Here is a 21,907-nt window from a genome sequence, read left to right on the forward strand (position 1 = left end):
TGGTTTGTGAGGCTGAAATGGTCATCCATGGCTATCGTACTTGACCTTCTGTTCAGAAAGGACCACAGAGTTTTACTCTGTAGTGGGGTGAATCATTCTTCCTCTGTACGTAAATGGTTGCAATTAAATGTGATAGTGTCTGGAGGAACTTGAACTGTTTGGCTGTGATTTCTGATTGTGAGTACTTGAACATAAGTTTCAGTTAGTGAACTCGAAGACAAAGGCACTAAATGACAGATCTTAAAAACATGAAAAAATGGTGACCTAGGGAGTGGTGAAGTTAGCCAGAGAAGAGTCTTCGTATGTCATAGGAAAGGTCGATCAAAATTTAATGAGTATCATAAAAAATGTTGCTCTGCTGATGTTTGCTGCTTTGTTCAGGTTCTTGGCATACGTTGTGTTTTCCGTGAAGATATAGGAGATGAGAAATGCTGGGCACAGTGATTTGCAAGGAAACAACTGTGTTCAAGTGCATTTCCGTAGTTTCTCCGTATGTCTGCGCAATACAGACATTTCAGGCTGTGCAGGCTGAGTGGCTGCTGCCCTTCAGTCCCCTTTAGCAGAGATCCAGATATGCAATCTTTTTAGATTTCATTCTTTAGAAGTGTGTCAGGGTTATATTGTTGCTACAAATCTACTCATGAATGCAACTGTCACGTTTTTTATATGGTTCAACTTGGCAGATCGCTGAGGTTAGGCCAATGGACTTCTGGCTGGTATCTGTGGGACACCAGGAGGCTACCTTACATGAGATAGCAATATCTTTTTCTTTTTCTTTTTTTTTTTTTTTTCACAGCTCAAAATAAATTTATTTGACAGCCGTAGACGTATTTGCTGCTTGACTGACTGCAACTCAAAACATTTTGTGACTATTACAAATCCTAGCATGTGAAGCATAAAAATTTAGAATATCAGTTCTAAAAGTTTTCAGATCTTTGGCTGCTACTACATTAAAAGAAAAAAAAAAAAAAAAAAAGACCAGAACTTGAGGATATTTTACTTGCTTGGAGAAGCTTGAGCTGGCATCTTACTGCCACTAAATATGTACGACGTTGTAACATCCTTCTCCACTGTGATACTGAATTTTATTCACCCCACTGTACGAAACCTCACAGTTTTAACCTTTTCAGGGCTTTGAATTTCATTTGTGACCTGTGCTGTCTGGACACAGAGGTGGGATGTAGATCTCTGTGGGAGTGAAGGCTGTCTGGGAACAAACCCAGGCCCCCGTGGCGCCGTGCCGTTACCGTGCGTAAGGCCCTGGAGGTGTGTCAGTCCCTCAGACAGCAGCTCCCCGGGGAGCTGAGGGGTTTGTCACTTGTACCTGTCACTTGTGTTCTGTTTACTGCACTTGAAATAAATACTGAGAGCTATAAATAGGGGACAGAGATGGAAATTAAAAAAAATTCCCGGTGTATGAAACAAGTTCACCGCCACAGCCAGATGTATTGGCTGCGGTGCCCTTTGGGCAGGAGGGTGTTAAGGTGCCAATCGATTTGGAAGCAATTACATTTGGAAGACTATCCTGTAAATGGCCTGACCTCTTTTGGCAGAGCCTGGTGACGGGCTTTCCTTCTCCTCCCTTTCCTGGTAGCTGTCGGCATGCAGCAGGCATCAAGGACAGGGCCGTGGTGCTTCCATCCTCTGCAGTGTGGCCGTAATTGGGGGATCCAGCTGCAGCTGAGGTAGACCTGGCAGAAATCCTCATCCAAATCCCATAGGGAAACTTGGGGAGCCCCTTTGAGGCTGAAGAGCCTGTTTAGGCAGAGCACAAACTGAAGCTTTCCGGGATGGGGACAGAAACAGCAGCACGAAACTGCTGCAGGCAGCTCCCTCGGGGCCGTCGCTCCTGGCGTCGCAGCCCTTAAGTTGTGTTAATTCCCTCCCAGCAGACGCTCGGTGCGGTGCTTTTGCAGATCACAACTTAGCGATTTGTCATTCGTGCTTTACCCTGGAATATCTGTCACTCTTCATGCTGAAAATCTTCAGGAAAAACATGTTTTCATCCCCTTATTTTTACAGTAAGAAGCTTCCTCCCGTACTTTAGTGACATACGTAATGAAAAATCCCACGGCCGACGGTTCGGTGTAGGGATGTTGTTATCTTGACAGGCCTCCAGCAGATCTACTCCGGAATTGGTACCCTGAACCATCGAAGGGTTATTTGCCTTGTCAGCAGCAAAGCACTTCCAGTGCTTAGATGACCATCCCATTCATCATCCATCATTACAGCACTTAAGAGGAAGAAAAAAAAAGTCCCACGCAGAAACAGGAGAGAAGCCATCCCCCAAATTCAGCTCGGTGCATCTGTGAACTTTTACTTATTCATTCTGTTTCTCGATCTATTTACTCCTCGTGCCCAAATTTAAGCTAGAAATAAAAATCGAATTGTTTCTGTTGTCTGGGCTCCAGTGGGGGAGCAGGGCAGGGGGAGCAGCGTGGCGCTGTGTTTTTTATGGTAAGTTAATGCAGGGATTAGTGAGAGCTGTAGGGCTGCCTTGGTGGGGGCAGGTCACGGTGTGCTCGTGTGGAGCTGGGCTGATCATTCTGGTCAATTGGCCGAACTGGTGTGCTAGCAGACTCCTCGTTTGCACCGTTTGTCACGCAAAGATCTGATTTAACACTTTACCGATTCAGGAACTTCCATAATTGAGTGGAAAATTCTGAGTATCCATCGCAGGAGGCTCTATTGCATTCCTGATTTCTGGGGTGGCGTGTAGTGAGCAGCATGGTTACGATAACAAGAATCCAGCTTAATTTTGGAAACCCTTGTAACTACTGCAGTGGAGTAGTTTTGACCTTATAAAATCCTGGAGGAGGAACTGGGCTCTCACACATGCATTTACGTACCGTAACGGTTACCCTTTAATCTGTTGTTGCTGGGCCAATTTAAGAGTTTTATGTTAAATTTCTTACTCTTTTTTTTTTATTATTTTTATTTTTTTCCCTTAGAAATACTTTTTCCCTCCTTGTGCATGTTTTCCTCTTTAGAAGTTAACATTTTATAATTGCCATAATGCCCTTTAGGGTGTATGTTACAATCTACTAATGAGATGCCTTGGAGGTCTCCTAATGACATGCTGAACAACAGGCACAGCAAGTTATTATCAGCCCATTACACACATTCTTAATAATAATAAATAGTTGTGCTTCCTGTAATCATACTGTCCTTCAGTGCTTAGCCAGAGCATCTCAGAGACTTCGCAGTTCAAGCGGGGAAGTGCAAGGTGGGGAAGTGCATAAGATCAGCAGCAGTTCTGTGGCAGGTTTCTCTGAATGCTCTTGATTATGAGACTCTGCAGGGACACACGTTTTGGGGAGGATTACGGTGTTTCTTTATTGCAGTTAAACTGAGGATGCCGTGAGAACTGGTCACCAGCATGTGTGCTTACCCTCTGCTCTCCCTGCCTGCAGGGGCAGCAGTCGATGTCAAACACCTTCCACGTGGGGACATTGCTGAGAGAAACGAGGTAACCACAGGCACTGGCTGGCTCAGAATTGCTTAAAAAGTCGGTGTGATGGAGGACGAGCAGTCAGATCCTGCAGTCTCATGACAGAAACAAGAATGTCCCCTAGAAGGGATGGAGGGAACAAATATCCAAGAAAAAAAAATCACCCTAAATTCCTGACTCCATGAAACGTGGCCGCCTGCAGTAGCCTTCATCTCTGGCCATTTTTCCATGCACACATCGTGCTACAAACAAGAAACCAGGCTGTAAGAAGCAAAATACCACAGCCAGGGTGACAGATCTGTGGGATCCCTAATGCAGAGTGATGGGAAGTGCTCCTTCTGACAGCAGAAGCCGCTGAATTGTTTAGAAAGGTAAATGTTTCATAGCACAACAGCATCAGTAAAATTTACATTAGTGCCAGAGGGTTTTAAGGTTTATTAAAGCTTCCAAATAATACCTTTGCTGTCTTGAAGAATTTGATAGATGTGCCAGTCAGCCATAAAAAAGTGAGCATTGGTTACATCCCAGAGGGATCCAGCCAATTTTGCTTCCTCTAATAGGAGTGAGGCAGAGGGCTGGAAAATGTCAGGCGGCAGGTTGTGGAGCATCATCAGCCGAAGAAGACGCACAGAGCAGACGTAACGTTTATTTAACAAAAGCCTGTTTGGTTTGGTTAATGGGAGTTACAGGGTGTCTGGGGTACAGCTGTGATGAGGTTTTCCGTACGGAAATTTGGGATTGCTCGCTGGCTGCAGTAGGAAGGTGGCCATGGCCTTCTGGTCACTCGGGCTCATGGACCAAGCTCTTCCTTGTGGGACTCCACTGATATGCAGAGTGAGCATAGCTAATCAATCATCCTGATCATGGCTGTATGAACATTAACTTGTTCTAGCTCAACATGGCAAGTGAATGTGTCGTGGATTTTGTCCTCGGGTGCTTCAAATGGCTGGAGATATTTCTTTAATCTTAATTTTTATTTTTTCATAAAGCTTCCACATAAATAAAGTACTTCTCCGCAGTTATTAACATTTCACCAGGTCAGTTCCCTTCATTTACAAACCAGCACTTTCAGGTGCAAGAATTGAAACTGAAGCACAGCAGCGGCCATACACCGGTGTTTACAAGCAGATGCATTGCAAAAGAATTTGTTGGCTTTAAAACAAGTCTTCCTCTTCTTTCTTGCTGATGTTTTTTTCCCTTGTCTCTTGTTTCCGGACCATGTTCATCAAACCAAGGATGATAGCTCTTTTTGTCCAGCTCCTGCTTTGCTTTCCTCTGCACTTGAAGCCGTAATCCTCTGCTGACAACATCTGATGTTGCTGTGTCTGTAGTTAGCAGGGCCCCAGCAGATCTGTTTGGCCACGTTTATTTGCATAGTTTGTGTTTCGGTAGCACTTGGAGGCTCTCACACTGTGCCAAGAGCCTTCTGCCTGCTTGGTGAGTGCCTTGTCTCAGCCTCTGCACGGACAGGACAGGACAGAAATGCTGATGGGAGCCTTCTCAGAAGGGTTTCCCCATGGGAAGAAATTTTTTTTCGGCCCAGCCATGCTTACAGCAAAAGCATGAGGACATTTGTTGTTACTTTAAGCTGTTCAGGTTTGGGTTTTCGTATTGTGAAGTGTGATAACGGGAGAGATCTCTGGTTTGTCAGACCACGAGAGCCCCAGGCCCCCACAGGAGAGATGCAGCTCCCTCGTAGTGCCCGGGGTGCCAGCCTCAGGCACCTCTCCTGACTTATTTTCTTCATCTTTTTCCCTCAGCCTCTACAAAAACCTTGCTGCCTTCCCAGGCTACTTCAGTGCAGCGTTTCTCAATAATTGCGTCAATTCATTACGCCACGAGTTTGTTTTGGTTGGGATCTTAAGTAGCGAGGCATTCTTTCAGCTCATTTTCCTGTGTAAAGCAGCTGCGTGTGGCATCTCTGCCTCTCCTGCTCCCCCCGCCCCACCTGCAGCTTCGGATGCAGCACGTCTAATTTAGCTTAATAGTTTTCATAAAGGAAAACTACAGAGTCTGGAGATGTTGTGATGTGGAGAGAGCGCTCAGCAGACCCAGGGCTGTGAGTGTGTGCAGGTAGGATCATGTCTCTGCAGTGGTGGATTTATAGCAGAGCGGGCTGTGTTGTGGATGAATTAATCATCGGACAAAGCCCGTTTTCTGTTTGTGAATCATGTATAATGCACTCCTGATTCCTGTTACTGTGTTTGTGCTCACCAAATAGTTTGGATGCACAGCACAGGGGTTACCTGCGAGCTGTTTGCCTTGACTGCGTTCCCCGTTCGTGTGCTTTGATACTCACAGCATTGCTCCTTCTGTGTGCTTTGACAAACATCTTTAATTTTTAACAAGAAAAGAACAGTCAATACTCAGCAGGAGGTGACTAATAACGTGGCTCTTGGACTTCCTAAGAAGGCTGCAAATCCGTCCATCTCTCCCTGTGTCTGGGAGCGGGGTGTGTGCTCGTTCAGGCTTAGGCGGTGTGGAAGGTAATGGTTTCAGGTAGGAGCTGAGTTTTTGTTTATAGAGCAGCGAGTTTATGTCCTGATGCTGGAAGATTTTAATACAGTTTAAAAGCTCGCGGAGAGATAGATGGGTGCTTTTTCTTGTTGTAAAATGAAATATTGAAATAAATATATGCAGAGGCAAGTTTTAACTCTTCCAGGTTGTAAATGTCTGCTTTTTAACAGTATCTACTTTGTAGTATATATCCCATTCCATTTCTGTGATATATTCAATGAGCTCCCAGTTGCTGCTAAATTATATATGGATATCTGATAAATGTACATCTTATTAACTGAAACACATCCCTAAGATAAGCAAGTTAGCTTGGGCTTTTATTGTTAATTGAATTTTTTCAGCAGTAGCAGCTGAAGGATTGCTAATGTTCATGAATTTGCATGATGTTAAACATCTGCTCCTCTTTGTGGGAACTTTGGTAGAGTTTCACTTAGCTTGTAAATTCCAGACAGGAGTAAAGCAGCTCCTCAGGCTTGGAGGGTTCAGCAGTGTGTAGAGCAGACGGGCAGGTAGCGCTGCGACGGGAGCACGGTGCAATTCACCAGCTTTGCCAAAAAGTCACATCTATGGCATTCAGCTCACTCTGTGCGTGGTGATAGTACAGGTCGTGGTCACTGGCACTGTTTGGGGGCAGCAGGATGCTCGCTGGGTGTCACCAGGTGTCACAGGAATGTTATCGTGAAGTTACCAGTGCTAAATGGCTGCAGGGCCCTGTCTGGTGCTTTATGGGAAGCGTCCTCTGAATGATGAGACGTCAAACAGGCGATAGGACTTCTGAGAGATTAAAATTCGGGTTAATTTTTATTCATCCGAAATGGCCATACTCAAACCTAGGACTTCCAGCCTATGAGAATCAGAGCAGGGAGGGCTCAGAGCTACACAGATGTCTCTACATTGCAGGCAGTGTCTGAATTTCACAGAGCTCTCCTGATGTGCTCCTTAACCACAGGGAGCTGCTGTGTCTGCAGGCAGAGCACTCAGACGGGGGATCTGTCCATGTGCCTTGGTGAGAAGAGCAAAGTTTTTTCCTTCTTTCTAACCATGCACAGAAAGCAGGAGGCAAGTCCATCCAGTATCACCATGCCTGTGCAAAAAAAAAAGAGCAATTAAAGAGGAAGATGAATAGAAAGAGACAGACAGAAAATTTGCATGGAGGAGTGGGGATTTGTAAGGAGACCCCTGAAGAACTGAAGTCATCTTTAATTTTCCTGTCCCTGTATGTATCTGCTCTGTCAGGTCAGACATGCCACAAGGCTGTGGATTAGGGCTGCAAAGAGTTCACGTAATCATCTTCCTCAAATTCGGCAGTCTGAGGTTTTGGGACCACATTTTCTCAGTTTAGGCATGCAAACGCTTTCATTTTGTATGCATGAAAATGGGCCGTTGCTGATAGGCAATTTAGCTGTAAATGGCACAAGAATTAAGGAGCTATGCTCATAAATAAATTTGTATCCCACAACACTTTGGTTCAGTCCTTTTCTGATGCTTCTAACAATGCCACATAAAGCCTGGATAAAGCATACAAAAGGACGGGCTGTTTGGAGGAAAAAACAACAACAACAACAAAAACCTTTCTCAAATCCCTTTTATTTTGCCCAGGAATGTTATTTTTGGTAACCATCTCTCTTCTGCCCCATGGAAACAGCTGAGAAAACAAAGCTTTGTGCTCCTGTATCCTGCACTAAATTTCTTCTTAGTGCTAGCAAAGTGCCATAGGAACAGCCGAAAATAGCTAGCACGGTCGAAGAGGAACTGTCAAATAAAATGACACCCCGGTGCCTCCTGCCTTAGAAATGACACTCTTCAGCCTGCTCCAAGCTGCTCTTTATTACTGCATTGGTGCTGGCAAAGGGTTGCCTTGAAAATTAGTGCTGGAGGTCACTTCGGGTGGTGGGATTTTCTGCTGGGTTATTGTTGTACTCCCTGGGCTGCTTCTGCCCACGCCTGGAGAGAACTTCCCCTGGGGGCTTTGGAGGGACAGAAGTCTCAATCTCCAGGTGTATGTTTTTGTGCGTATAGCCACAACTGTGCTTAGCCTGGATCCACTGTTCCGCTTCTGCCTTGGGTTTTATGGAAAGCTGCAGGTTCCAGCTGCTGTTTGTGGTTGTCCTCAAAACCAGCTCCACTCACCTGTGGGGCTCAAATCCTCCGAAGACTCCTGTAGGTGTTTAGGTTCACCCCTGCTGTTAGGTTAGCTGCATACCAGGGGCTATGAGGTTGGTGCTCCGTGAGGTGTTACCATTTCATTTTTGATATTTAAAGAAGCATGGATGCTTCTTGCAATCATTGCCCTGTAAGGCACCTTGCAAAATACTGGTTTACAGCCAGAGAAGTTTACCCATCAGAGAAAGCTCTGTGTTTCCTTACCTGATTTTCATTTTTATTTTAACTGCGTTCCTTTGAAGGATGGTTAATCCCCAGCCTTGCTGCTTCTCTGTTATCTGCCTTGGCTCAGGAGCGGATTGAAGATTGGTCAGGGATCCTACTGTAAAACCTGCTGCAATTCATGGAAACCAGGAGTAAAATTCTTAAAGAGGGCAATTATTGAGGGAACTGGATTAATGATCTGTCATCACAGTTTAGCCACATTCACCACTGACCTTTCACAGAGAGGATGGTCTTGATAAATGTAGTTCATTACCAAGTTCTGACATGAAAACAGAATGGCACTCGGTGTTTCTTGGCAGGCTGATCAATATTTTATCTGCCAAAGCATGCAGAAGTGCTAAACAGGATGAATTACGTAGCTGCTGCAAAACAGAGCAAGGAACAGAATTGCTCGGAGTGAGCAGAGCATGTAAATGTGACAGTTATTGGCCACACTTTAGCAATCAGACCCTAATGCACTGGCTTTTTCTTTTACTTTTCTTCTGTCGTGCTGTTTTTCTTTGCCTGTCATTCCTTCCTTTTTCAATACAAACAGTGCCAGGCTTCACTGGTTTTGAAAGTGCTGTAAACAGATAAAAAGCCCTTGTTTCTTCAGAGGGCTCCCGGGCATGGAAGGGGGAATCACTGACATCCCTGCCCACGGGCATTGCCCTGCGGTCCCCACTTTCAGCTCCCTCTGAGGAGATGGAGAGCCACTGTGGACTGCTTCTGGACGATTTAATGGTCTATTTCTATAAATATTTGCCAGAAACCCTTGTCTTTTGAGCTTGGCAAGTATATTGAAGTTTCATCCCGAGAGCACAGGAGGGAGCTGCACCTTGTGCGAGGTTTGTTTGAAAGTCACCAGCGTTTTCCTTTCAGGGCTACAAAGCGGGATGTCAGGCTCACAGGAGGGATACAGGCTGACCTCCAGCAGTGTGCTGGGAACAAAGGCATCCCTGCCCAGGGCATCCTACCTCTGGACAAAAGGCATGCAGCTTTTCCTGGGGAAGGCTTGTGTTTGTTGTACAAAGCATCGCTGTCAAATCAGGTTCTTGTTCAAAACGTGGAGTAGCCATCGACAGAAGTGATACAGAGTCTCTTGAAATGGGGAAGGTGGCTTTTTTTTTCTTTTAATTTAAAATAAATTCATAAGCTGGAATGCAAAGATACTGGTATTACATGCTGTTAATAAAGTCAATTAAAAAAATAAAAAATAAGCCTGTGCTAGCAGATCAGCTTTTTAGTTTTTATGTCAAGTGTCTACAGTATGCCCTTAGCTCTCCTCTTCTCCTGGAGTCAGCAGAATAAATCATAGCGGGGTCATGGTTAACACAGACAAGCAATGTGTGACTTTTTTTTTTCTAACCAGTCCTGATATAAAGTAGTCGAGAAAGATGACCATGTATGTAGGGACCTTGTGCAGGCCATGGAGGACAGAAAGGCAGTTTTCAGCCGGTCCCAAATCCAAGCTTTCAGCTCTCTGTGCCTCGCTTCTCAGCTGGGCAATGGAGGTGGTGTAGGTCAGCATGGACAGGCAGCTGGCAGTGGTACAGCATGGGTGCTTGAAACACACACAGCAGCATCTCTAGTGCTCAGAAATGGAGCATGAATGAAGTCCTTGGGAACCCCTCTCAGAAGAGCAGTGGAGGCCACCAGGTGGTGTCAGGCCGGGAGCCCCAGCTCCAATTGAGCCAGCTCTCGAAACACAAAGCTCACCCTTCTGGTGTCTGTGTGGCTACAGCTGCAAGCAGAACCCAAGTCCCTGGGATGTGCTAACAAGGAAACCCCACCGAGAAGCATCCATCAACAACACCTAGCAATGAGGGCTGTCCGAGATGAGATAAACTGCTAATGATGAGCTCAGGTTGTAAAGGAAGCTGCTGGAGGCACTTAGCGAAGCCGATACAAGAATGGAAATAAGTGAGAGGGCATAAAGATGATTTTTTCTGTGATTTTTTTGTTTAACAGCTGTGGCTATAGTACCTGAATGAACAGCAAACATAGCAGTGCTGCCAGAAACCTAAGGAGAGAGTATTTAGTTGATAAAGCTGGTGAATCCCAGGCACAGTGTAAGAAGATTACAAGTGTCACTGACAGCAGGAGATGGGAGGGTAGGAGAAGGAGTGAAACCACAGAGCCATCCTGTGCAGGACCTGTACATCCAGCGCCACAGGGCTGGAAGCAGTCTCCATAGGGGAGGTAGCTGGGTTAAAAGATGAAAGAATAATGTCTGGTAAAGGCGGGGAAGGACACAACAGGAGGGCCTTGCTGGCCTTGGCATTGGCTTGCCAAATGCTTCGAGTTGCCTAAATGCCTCTCCTCCCTTCCCTGGTGGAGAGCAGGGGCAGGTAAAATCTTTCAAGGGTGCCTCCAGAAGTGTTTTTCCCTACTGTGTTTTTTTTTTTTTACTACATGAGATTAAATATATACATTATATATTTATATGCACATGCACTTTAATATAACAGTTTGAGTGCATTTTCTTATCAATCTTTTAGTTCTGCAAACAGGCACCAATTACTGCTCTCACGCCCCTAGGCCAGACCTTTGGTGCTTTTTCTAATTATTTGCTCACTGCCGAGTGGCCGCACCTGCCTTGTTCTGGAACGGCTGCTTCTGCGTCACTGCAAGCCTCAGATGTCAGGGGACAATTGTCAGAGGTGTGAGACCCGTCGAGTCTGTCACATTCGTGCTGTTAAGAGATGCCAAGGGACCTGCTTCCAGCGGGGCTGAGGAGTGTCGTTTTCTCCAGAGGGAAGGAGAGGTAATGAGGTTTCGGAGCAGCCCGAGCAGGGGCAGTGCATGTCTTCTGACCTCCTGACTGTGGCCTGTGCTAACAAACGAGAAACTGAATTGTTTTTTTAAATGGAAGATGTAGTTGTTTTACTGGTGGTTTCCCTTGCTGTGTATGCGGTGGGGTGGCGTTACCCTGCCCCTTGGGATGGGGCTGCGCTGGGTGGCTGGGCCGTGACAGCATACGTGGGGGTAGTGGGGAAAGAAGTCCTCTGAGCAAGTGTAGAGCAGGATTTGGGATGTGCTGCTGTGTCCTCATGTCCTCTGTGCAGCTCTGTCCTCCTCCCCCAGTTTCCTTTCTTTCACTTTTCACATTTTATTTTCCTGGAGGCTGCAGTGCGGCCTGGAAGTCCCCAGCTGGGCGCCTGCCCTGAGCTGTCCTGCAGCCGGGGGAGCCCGTGCGATCCTGAGAGGAGCAGTTTTATGGCTTTGTTTTCAGAGCATGGAAAACCATGGAGGGTTGTAAGGAGGTGAAGAGATGGCTGTCTCCGGGCTCACACCACGGTGTGCATCTGTCAGGCCCCGCGTGCCAGGAGCTGTGGTGTTCGTGCTCTGCTCTTTGCAGATACCGTGTCTGCTGCAGTTAGCTGGGGAGTTTGTGAATATAAACTTAATAAAGTGAGAAGAAGGGGTGTTAGAAGAGATGAGGGGGCTTCAGAAGTACTTGGGTCCTTTCCCAGTTCTGCCTTTTGTGGTCAGAAAGAGGGTCAGGGTGGAGGTGGGTCCGAAGGCCAGCAAGGGAGAAAGATTGGATAGGAAGTGCTGTCCAGGCCACGGTTATGGAGGGGGAAATTAAAAAAAAAGACTGTAGAAAATAAAGGGTCTGAAGGCTACAAAGAAAGAAAAGAACTGCTTTGTCATATGCTGCTGGCAAAATGTGATCGGATGAAGAAACAAGAAATGCAAGGGAAGGTATCAGGGCCGGGCGCCCGCGCTGAGGAGGGACGGAGGCCATGGGTCAGGGTGCCGGGGTGTCACCAGGGGCCTGCCTGGAGCTGCGCCTGTGCTCACGGAGGGAAACCACAGAGCAGAAACAGAGGGGGAGGCAAATTGAACGATTTCCCTGTCTTCATTAGCCTTACATACGTCTCTGGGATTAAGATTTGACTAGAGAGAAAGGAAAACTCCATCTCAGAAAAAAAGCCTCTCGTTCTGAAGTAGCTAAATCTGTATTTATGACAGGATTGCAAAATTGCATCATTACACTGGAAGCAGCAATCAATTTTTCTCTTAAGTAAAACGTGATTGGAAGAAAGAAATTTCTTCGTGCTACTTTCAGAGTAGCCATCAAATGGCCTGATGTTGGGAGGGGGGATCAGGGAACAGAACTAATAAACAAGACTAATAGTAGCTGAGTAGCCGAGTAACCTCATTTTTTTCCATGAGATGAGACTGGTCCCACGTTCCTAGAGCCAAAAGCTCCTTGGAGGTTGTTTAAGAGAGAAGGAAAAGAAATGGGGCTGCTCGTATCCCTGAGCAGCGAGGCGCTCTCTGTGCTAGAAGGGCCTGAGCTCAGGATGGGAAATGAGCCTGGGCTCAGCCGCGGCTCGTAGCAGTGGGGCGCTGACCCGAGCAGGGCGTGCGTGCCCAGCCCCTCTGACCTCCCTCACCTTCTCCAGTCACGGTGGTTTTGAAGTCATGAGCACAAAATAGGAAGGGCGAAAAAAATCTTGACAGCGGACAGGTCTGCGGTCGGAGAAATGCCTCCCACCTGGAATTTTAATTGGGTTTCAGTTGGAGTGGGACCAGAGGACCAAAAATGATGCAGCTCAGCAATGAAAGGACAGGAAAACGAGCGATTAGTATCACAGTCTGCTGTTATTTTTCAGAGGAATAATGTTTGAAGCCTTTGGGGAACTGATCTTCAAGAGCTTTGTCCCTTAAACTGAGCAGAGACCTCAGAGATTTAATCCAGCAGGGTCAGAGGTGGGAGTTGAAATACAAAAGTTGTTTCAAAAGCACCAGTGCAGAGATTAAGGGCCTGGAGGAAAGGGCATCTAGCGGGAGCAGTGGATGTGTGGGCACTGCTGGTGGGTGATGGTTGTTGCCCACAGCACGGGGCAGCTGGACCATGGGGATGCTGATCCCAGAGCCTGCCAGGATCCTGCCAGGCACCAGCTGGTGTGGTTTACACTGAAACAGAATTGCACCAAAAAGGAAGTGCCCGTGCTTCATTCTGCCGAGCTTTGCTAGACAGCAGTTGAGCAGAAAAGGGCAGCAACATCTTACACCACGTCAGGCAGGTGGATATGTTTCTTCTCTAGGAGGATGCCTGTAAATCAGAGCGAGGCATTCCCCAGATAAGAGCCACCGAAGAGCTGGCGGCCGCAAGCACAGCAGGAGCAGCTTTCAGGGTCACGAAGGTTCAGTCTGATTCCTCCAGCCAAGCAGGTGTCACTTCAGAGTGAGTGACTTGAGGGCTTTTCACCGATAATGTTGTTTTCCCTGGTCAGGGGCTGAGGAAGGCATTCATGTCAGCCTGCAGCAGGGCAGCGCGTGCGCTTTGTGGTGCTGCAGGCAGCAGTCACAGCCCAGGTACCAGGGCTCCCTGCAGCTCTGTTCCTTGCTGTCCTCCCTGTGGCCAACTTACCACCTTGTGCTGGGCTTAAGGATTCCTCTTCTTCTAAAAACTTGAGAGTGAGATGAAGTATTTAGTGTCGCTATGGGTTTCATGCCTCATTGACCCCAAATCCTTCTGGTTTTCGTAGGTTGGTCACATGTTTTGCATGGGGTTACACTTGGGTGCCATTTGTTTCTCAGAATTTTGTATTTTTATTTTATTTACTTTTTAATCACAGAATAGATTAATTTACTTAATCTTTAGAAAAATGTAGAGCAGATTTAATTTGGGTGGAGATTACAAAGCCAAATATGGACGTCTGTAACCAAAACCTTATAATCTGGAAAGTAACATGCTGGAGAGCTTCTCTGACAGCAGGATTTAGAAAATCTGTCAGCTATTACAAAAGGTGATGACTACAGGAGCTGCTAAATCACAGATCTGAGACGTGCCATATATGCAGACAGCCTGTCTTTGGCTGTGCCTTATTTTTCCCTTTAGAAGTTCAGTCCTTTCAAAAGATGAAGGTGAATGTACACGGTCCTATAATGCACTCTTATCTTTTAGGTGACACGTGTACAATGGCGAACTACAGCCGGCTCAAAAGCATCCTCCTCGACCTGCAGGCTCGTCGCCGGAGCCCCCCGAGCAGCCTGGCTGCGGACAGAGCAGCCCAGAAGCGCTTCTTAGTTGAAGAGCTGTTCAAGCACTTGGATGTAAACGGTGACGGGCGTCTCAGCAGCTCCGAGCTGGCTCAGGTGGGTCTGTTGTTCAATGAAAAGGGAGTTGTGAAGCGGATTGCGTTTTTCATTCAAAATGTGAGTTGAGCGTAGCGCAGAGGAGCTCTGGTGAGAGCGGTCGTTTGTATCTGTCTGTCCAGCAGCAGGTAGGGGAGGAAAACCTGTAGCAGCCTGCGAGCCTTTCCGCATCTCTGGGGAGATGGTGGTGTCTCAAACACTTAAAGCTCCTCTACAAACAAAACCATGGCAGCTTTCCAGCCCCATCCTGGCTCCTGAAAATAGATAATAATCCTCACTGCTAACAGTCGTCTTCTGAAGTATTTCCAGGTAGCTGGCTTGGCAAGGATTAATTTTATTGTTTTTGGATGTGTGTAAAGTTAGGAAGAAATCTCTTCCTTCTTCTTCTTCCTGCCTTCTGGGCTGTGTGTTAGCATGTAGTAACGCAACAGTATCTTCAGAACATTTTTAACAGGTTTATTTTCCCAGGATGCCAAGGAAGATACTGAAATGTCGATTAGCTGATCCTAATAACATTTGAAAAGGTGAGAGCTTGAAGAGACTTATTTCTAATCATGGGCCTGCTGTGCTCTTGGAATTCATCTAATTGTTAAAGTGAATCAGCACAAGCAGTTGAACTGATCACTTTGTGTCCTCAGCTTTCTTTTTTTCATGTGAAAACATGAGAAAAGAGTCCTATAAATAAGAGAAAAAGCATTATGCCAGAAGTGGGAAAATATGCATATTGGCATCTCGGTTCTGCATTCTGTTGGTTTCTTGCTGCTTCTATGCCTCAACATGTAAGGCAGCAGCACGGTACCTGTCCTGTCCCCGGCTTCAATTTCTTCAGACCATGCTGTGAGCTTGGCCTGAGCACGCAGCTCTCGTACAAACTGTGGGCAGGGGCAGCCAGAGCAGCAGGACATGGCATGAGCTTGTGTTTGCTGCCCACCCGAGTGCTCCGATGCTCCACACATGAATGTTGTCTTGAGGAGAAGCAATGGGAGTGAAGCTGCGTGTGGTCGCCTGCAGGGTGTTCGGTCAGTCTTGGTAACACTGGATGTGACAAAACTTGGAGGAGCCATGGGGAGATCAGGGTTGATGAATGGCAGTTCCATGGGCCCTGGGAAGTCCATCAGGTTGGCTCAGTTAAAAACTACCAACCTCAAAATCAGCAAAAAAAATCCCCGATTAGAATGTTACCTGAACGTATTTACCATTTAATTGTCTTCCATGAGAAGCAAGCGCCTTTCCAGAGTCATTTGGAAATGACTCCAGGTCGCAGGGCAGCCCTTCACCCTCTGCAGGAGCATCCCACCTGCACCTGCTCCTCGCAGCAAACGTGAAGTGTGCTGCAGCCCCGGCATGCAGATGCGAGCTGTGAGCAAGCAGGGCAGAAGTAAGCCCGCTCCTCTCCGAGGAGAACAGTTTGCTCTGAATTTTAATCCTGACGCTGTTGACATGATGCACAATCCTGTCTGCACAATGCAAAGTGTCAGCGTAAATTCCCTTAGATCTGAGCTATGAATATATACAATACTTCATCTGTATTCAGTGATTTTTTATAAAGACATGGTAGGTATAAGAAAACACTTCTATCTGAATTCAAAGCCAGCTTTTGCATAGCTACATCTAAGTGTCTGTTCTACTCTCCAATTTTTTCCCCTTTTTACAAGAAACTTATTCTGTCAGGATATTAAACTCAGCTTGCATGGAAATAGAGGTTTGGCAGCCTGCAAGCCATTGCCATTAGGAGGAAAGAATGACCTGCATTTTAAAGGAGGAGAACTCAGCGATTCAAGGTCTACCGCAAAGTTACTGTGGGCTTCACTTGCCGATGTGCTTGGAGCCCAGGTCCCTCTCACACAAGCAAGTGTAGACCTTGGCTAGTTTTATTTTTTTTTTTCTTTTGATTCCTCTTCTAACTATGTCATCAGAATCAGTAAACGTGTTTGCACCTCTGTAGCCTTCTGCAATTTAATGGACTTAAACCAAGTCGAGCCCTCATCTAGGAGCCCTCTCAGCCACACGCCTTCCATGTGTACACAACGGCTCACACCTGTGTAATCACCTCTCCAAGGCCAAAATAATGCCAGGCAATGCAAAGCACAGACAAGCTGTGGAAGCTCTTAATCCCGAGCTGAGCTGCACTGATCTCGAGCCCTTCTGCTGGAGCATGGCCAGGTCCAGAGTAGGCTCAGGACTCATCTGCGGGCAGCTCTGGAGCTCTTGTGCCAGTGATATTCACAGGTCACATGCAGCATGTCATTCTGTGTTTCTTCTTGGTACCTGTAACGTCAAGATGGTTTCCACGCGCTCTTACCTGACCAGTTTATTCGCTCAGTTTCCAAGGGATTTTTTTAGGTAATAAGCAATTTTTAATTTTCCGTGTTACCATCTCAACAGAAAACGTCTTGCCTTGTCAGGTAGATTTGTGAGTGATTTGTGTTGGCTCTTTTAATCTGAGCCTCTTTGCGACTTTAAAGTTCCTCCAAGGATGGGGTTTTTATTGCTCATGGATAGAGGCAGGTAAAATGGACATGGTGCAGAGGGAGCCACTGTGATCCCTGGCTGCTGGATGAGCTGTTGCCGTGCATTTTCTTTGTTTTATTTAAAAGAAAAATAGTCTCTTGAGCACCATAACCTTGTCTGCAAGGAAAAACCTGAGGCAAGTAACCTGCACTGCTGCAGAAAAAAAAAAAAAAGAGAAGTAATTTTTAAAGCCTGAAAGGGGATTTTTAGGCAGCTTGGTGCAGAGGGATGTGTCCCAGGGGAGAAACTGGAAGCAGAGTCCCTGCGGCAAGGGCAGTCTGGTACCAGAGCAGCCTCTAGCACCAGGACGTGGTGAGGATCTTCGCCCATTTGTTTATTTTCCACAGCATAATTTCTTTGAGCAAAAAGGTGACGGCAGATGGTCCGTTTTTTCTATTTAGAGCCTGATTTGCCTCCTTGCTGCCAACAGACCCTATCGAGCCATTTCCCTCAGGACCCAGCAGTGTGAAGTGCCCACGTAGTCCTGCAGCCGTTGGTATGCAGGGCTATTAACAGTGCTGGTAATGGGAATGTTATTTCCATTTAAAACTTTTAGTGCATTTTAAAGTCAGATTCATAAAATCTAATGAATATGTTAGAGCTGAAGTGTCTTGTGGTTGTTTTTTTGTTGTTTTTTTTTTTTTTTTTTTGTCCATCAATGTTAAATCAAAAGGACTAGTAAAAAAACTTGTCAGTCCTATGAAAAGTTAATCAATTTTCAATACAAAGGTAGACAAAGGGAAATTTTCATCTTTAGAAGATTGATCTTGGAAGTTATGGTTGATCTCACTTTCATTGAACATTTTTACTGCCTAGGTGAAGGGTCATTTTTTTAGCATTATTACTTTAAATTGCTCCAATATAATAGGCCAAGACTAGAATAGTAAATAAAAGAGTCTCTGGACTACAGCAAAATCCTTCCTGCCTGGAAGATGCAATATTTCAGGTGTTTTCTTCATGTTCCACAATAAATTCAGAGAAGCCGTCATTTTCATTATGCTTAGGTCTGAGTTTAGCAGTTTGCTAACTTGGATGTATGACTTTTAAAGCTCTCTTCATTTTTCACGTGGAATGTATGAAATGTTTAAAATATATAAGAAACAAACTGTCAGGGGCTGAAGAAACACATTATTTTTGAGTACACCATCAACTCTTGCCCGCTCTAGTCCTAAAGGCAAGGAGTACAATTTTGTCCTTACCTACAGAGGAGAGAGGAAGATCAGATGCAGATTTTTCCCTGTTGAATATTCATGTTCCTGTGCGTTGGCAAAGTGAAAACGTGTTTCTGTGCTGCTGCAGGACGAGGCTCTTAGCAGTTGTATCCTAATACAAAGCCAATACATAACCTCTTCCCACTGGTTGCTTGTTATTACTGTGTTGGGAGGTGGCAGTATGAATATTCAGCAGCACTTGTTGAGTTTCTTTCTTCTCTTTGCCCTGTAAACCTTGTCCTAATCTGGTGAGTTACGAACGTGGCTGGTTTCCAAAGCCTCTGATGCTTTGAGGCCTTCAGAGGACTCGTGAGCCTGTGCCAGCAGCTGGCGGCCAAAGCCAAGTTTGTGCCAAGTCAGAGCTCCAAGTTGGAGGGTTTTACGGTGTTGGGACTCAAGTTATTGCCATCCTCTGAGAAAGAGCAGGTCTCAGTGCCCCTCTGAGGGGAGGTATTTATCCATGGGTCATTAATGCAAAATCTCCTGGGTGATCCAGGCCCCCCAGTCTGTAGCTTTACTTTACATGAAGATTTCATGTTTTCTTTGCCACAGCTAATGGAGCAGGAGGATCTGGACGATGATTTATTGGATTGTACGCTAGAAGACCTCCTCCGGTTTGATGATTATAACAATGACGGGCGCTTAACCCTGCAGGAGCTCTATACAGCCTTCCGTAAGTCCTGATGCTTTTGTCTGTCCTCTGTACTGAAAGCATGGGAATATCTGTGGGGCCAGTGTTGTCTGCCCAGATGTGGTCAGCAAAAATAGTCCCTTTTTGTATTTAATGGCATGGAAATTACTTTGAAAGGCTTGTTTCTGAAGGTTATTGTGCTCCAAATGATGTGCATGAACTAGGAGGTTGGTAAAAATGTGGGGGACTTACTTTTATCTCGTGGTTTTTGTTGTGCTTCCTGGTGTTGGCTTCCAGTCAGTGGCAATGGAGAGATGTCGATGAAGAGGCTGGGTCTGTAGACCCAAATATGTGGTTCTGAATTAATCCTGAGGAAAGAATACACATAGGAAATTATTCTTTCTCTTATTGAAACCCATGCAAATGTCTTGTGGTGTGTGTTAGCTTGCTGTGGGGAACGTATTTAACTGAATATTATGTTTCTATATTTTGTTTCCATGTTAGTAAGTGAAGGAGCAAGCGCGATGTTAGTAGATAGCTCATCACCATTTGCAAACGTACCTAGATCACTGAGCTACTTAGACAGTGTCAAACTATAAGTGCTTGTGTTATCCCATTTATCTTCATAAAGCTGTGTTCTAAATTAAGCATTAGATGAAATCCTTCCCTCTTCCCTGGAAAAGTCCCCCGTTGTCTCCTTCACCTGAATGACAGGTGAAATTTTATTGACGCTTTTCACTTTGGAATACTAAAAAGAAAGAAAAAAAAAACACAGTAGGTTTTGTTTGTTTGTTTTGCACCAGTCAGGCTGGTGAGCTACAGAGTATTTGTGCGTGGTTTATCAAAGATATTATTAATGCTCTTTAAATGAAAACAGGATTTCAACCATTGAACTGTTCAGTGTGGGCAAAAGGCTGATAATAAACTCGTTACTTTTAAGTTGGATTCTCAAAACTCTGCATATGACATTTTAAAGCCAAAGTAATTTCAGTACCTCTTAATTTCATTTTCTAAACCAGGGCACCCTGCTCTGGTTCTTGCTCAGTGAAGGCAGCTCAGTGCGTGCAGGAATCCCACGTGCAGCACACCAGCAAGTTCCTCATTGATGCTTTTTGGCAAGCTGTGATGTTAATGCACAATCTCTATTTTTTCCAAATACCCTCTTTTCTAAAGAGAATGGGTTCTGTTTTCCTCGCTCCTGGCTTTTCATTAAGGAAAAAAAAAAAAAAAACAACACCAAACTTTGGATAATAATGTGTAAAATGTTTTAAAATTAGCCCCAGTTGTCACCTTAGACCTGTTTGAACCACATATGCATTTGATTCAACACAGCATATTCAAATCAGGAGATATACAGTAAAACATAAAACCTCATACATTAAGAAAGCTATAAAGTGAGTTAACCCAGCTATAAAGGCCTGACATGCAGTTATTTGGGAGCATATTTGGATCAATGGGTTCTCAAAGTCACAGCAACTCATAACTAAACTCCAGGAGTAGTCATCTGCATGTGTTTTTGGTTCAGTGAATTTTAAGTAGGCAATGAAAATAAGACAGGTGCAAAATATTAACCAATGAACAGAGACAGCAATCAATAAACTGCAAAAATACTGTAACAACAACAACAACAACAAAAAAAAAAGTGGAATGACTGTCTACCAAAACAATTTTGTATATGAAAAGATGCTGAAAATTGGACTTACTTCTCCATTTTCTATTTCCTAGAATCCATGTTTTTATCCAGAGCAGCTAATGGTCATCAGCTTTTAATTTAAAAGTGAAGTGCATTGCTTGTAACTTTAGAAACTTTGCAGACTCTGTAAGTGAACTTCAATGCCTGGTAAAAGTATATTTTTTTCTTTAACTTCATGACACTACCTAGGAAAAGCATCTTTAAAATTTGTGTATTAACTCTGTGCTTCATTATAAGCCAGACTTTAGCTTGCAACAGTAGTTTAGAAGTACAGCGTATCACACATTTTTCATATTTGTTGCCCATTAGGGTCATCCTTTTTTTTGCTTGAAATTCACCCAAATCACTTATTTTTGCACGCTAGCAGCGGGCTACTGGGATTGCTGCTCAGCAAGCTGAGGAACCTAACTACAAGAATTCAATGACATTAGAAAGTCTCGATCTAATTTATCCTCTCTAAAACTCTGTTAACGTGTGTTTCAGCATACTGTGCTCCAGTGTAGTGTTGCAGCGTTTGAAAGGTTTGAAGATGACCTTGATAATGTAAAGAGCTTTCCAATTTGTCATTCTTGTGATACTTTGGACGTTGCATTTCATTTTGAAGAGACTCGTGGCCTTTCTGTAACTTACAGAGCCACAAAATTGTAATTTCTCACTCCGTGTCTCTCTTTTGCTTTCTTTCAACACATCGTCTATCCAAGCAGGTCCAAAGGGTGAGTTGGATCCCCAGCCATGTTAATCAGCTGTAAGGCCATGAAAACTGTGTGAGTGAGAAAAATCCAGTCTCTTACTTTTTCTGAAACCTGGTTTCACCATTCCAAGTACTACTTCTAATAGATGCTGTTTTTAGTAGTAATTTCTAATCGTGCTAACCAATGGTATCTACATCTTAATGTACAGCTTCAGATTATGGACAGAAATCATGGCCCTCCTCCAAACCCTATCTAAGGCATCATCTTTCTTCTGTTTTTCTGAAAGTTCTTTTATCCCCGCATCCCAAGAATACAATGTTTAGAAATTTGCTTTTGTGTATGGGGATGAATAGAAATATCTGTTAGCCCAGGATTAAAGTATCGCTTTTCAAATCATCTTAATCATGCATGAGTAACATCTGAGACAGTTCAAATGTTCTCCTGGCAGCTCTGGAAAGAACAAACTTTAGGTGTCTTCTAATTTCTCATTAGTAAATTTTATTAGATAAGAAGGCTTAGGGCCATAATGAAAAGTAATTTGTTTTTAAGATGATGATGTCAAGATTTTCAAAACCAGAGAGAGTACCAGTAAGGGTACTTGTCTGTTATCTTTCCTTTCTGTTGTCAGAAGAAAGATTCAATAAATGAGTAATAAATAAGCTTAGTTTTCATAAGTACTAACGCAGAGGATGCATCTAATTAATCAACATGGAGATAGTC

General features: G+C 44.8%; 1 protein-coding gene across 1 annotated transcript in view; it reads left to right on the plus strand.

Moving 5' to 3' along the window:
• FSTL4 (follistatin like 4) overlaps positions 1-21,907 on the plus strand; it is a gene marked incomplete at both ends in the record, with an annotated part of 199,594 nt that overhangs the window by 86,799 nt on the left and 90,888 nt on the right. The window contains 2 exons of the mRNA XM_084295100.1: positions 14,259-14,449; positions 18,724-18,844. Coding sequence (XP_084151226.1) covers positions 14,259-14,449; positions 18,724-18,844 — 312 coding nt within the window. The remainder of the gene's footprint in view (positions 1-14,258; positions 14,450-18,723; positions 18,845-21,907) is intronic.

The sequence above is a fragment of the Netta rufina genome (assembly GCF_964035555.1).
Source record: "Netta rufina genome assembly, chromosome: 14".
Lineage (NCBI taxonomy): Eukaryota > Metazoa > Chordata > Aves > Anseriformes > Anatidae > Netta > Netta rufina.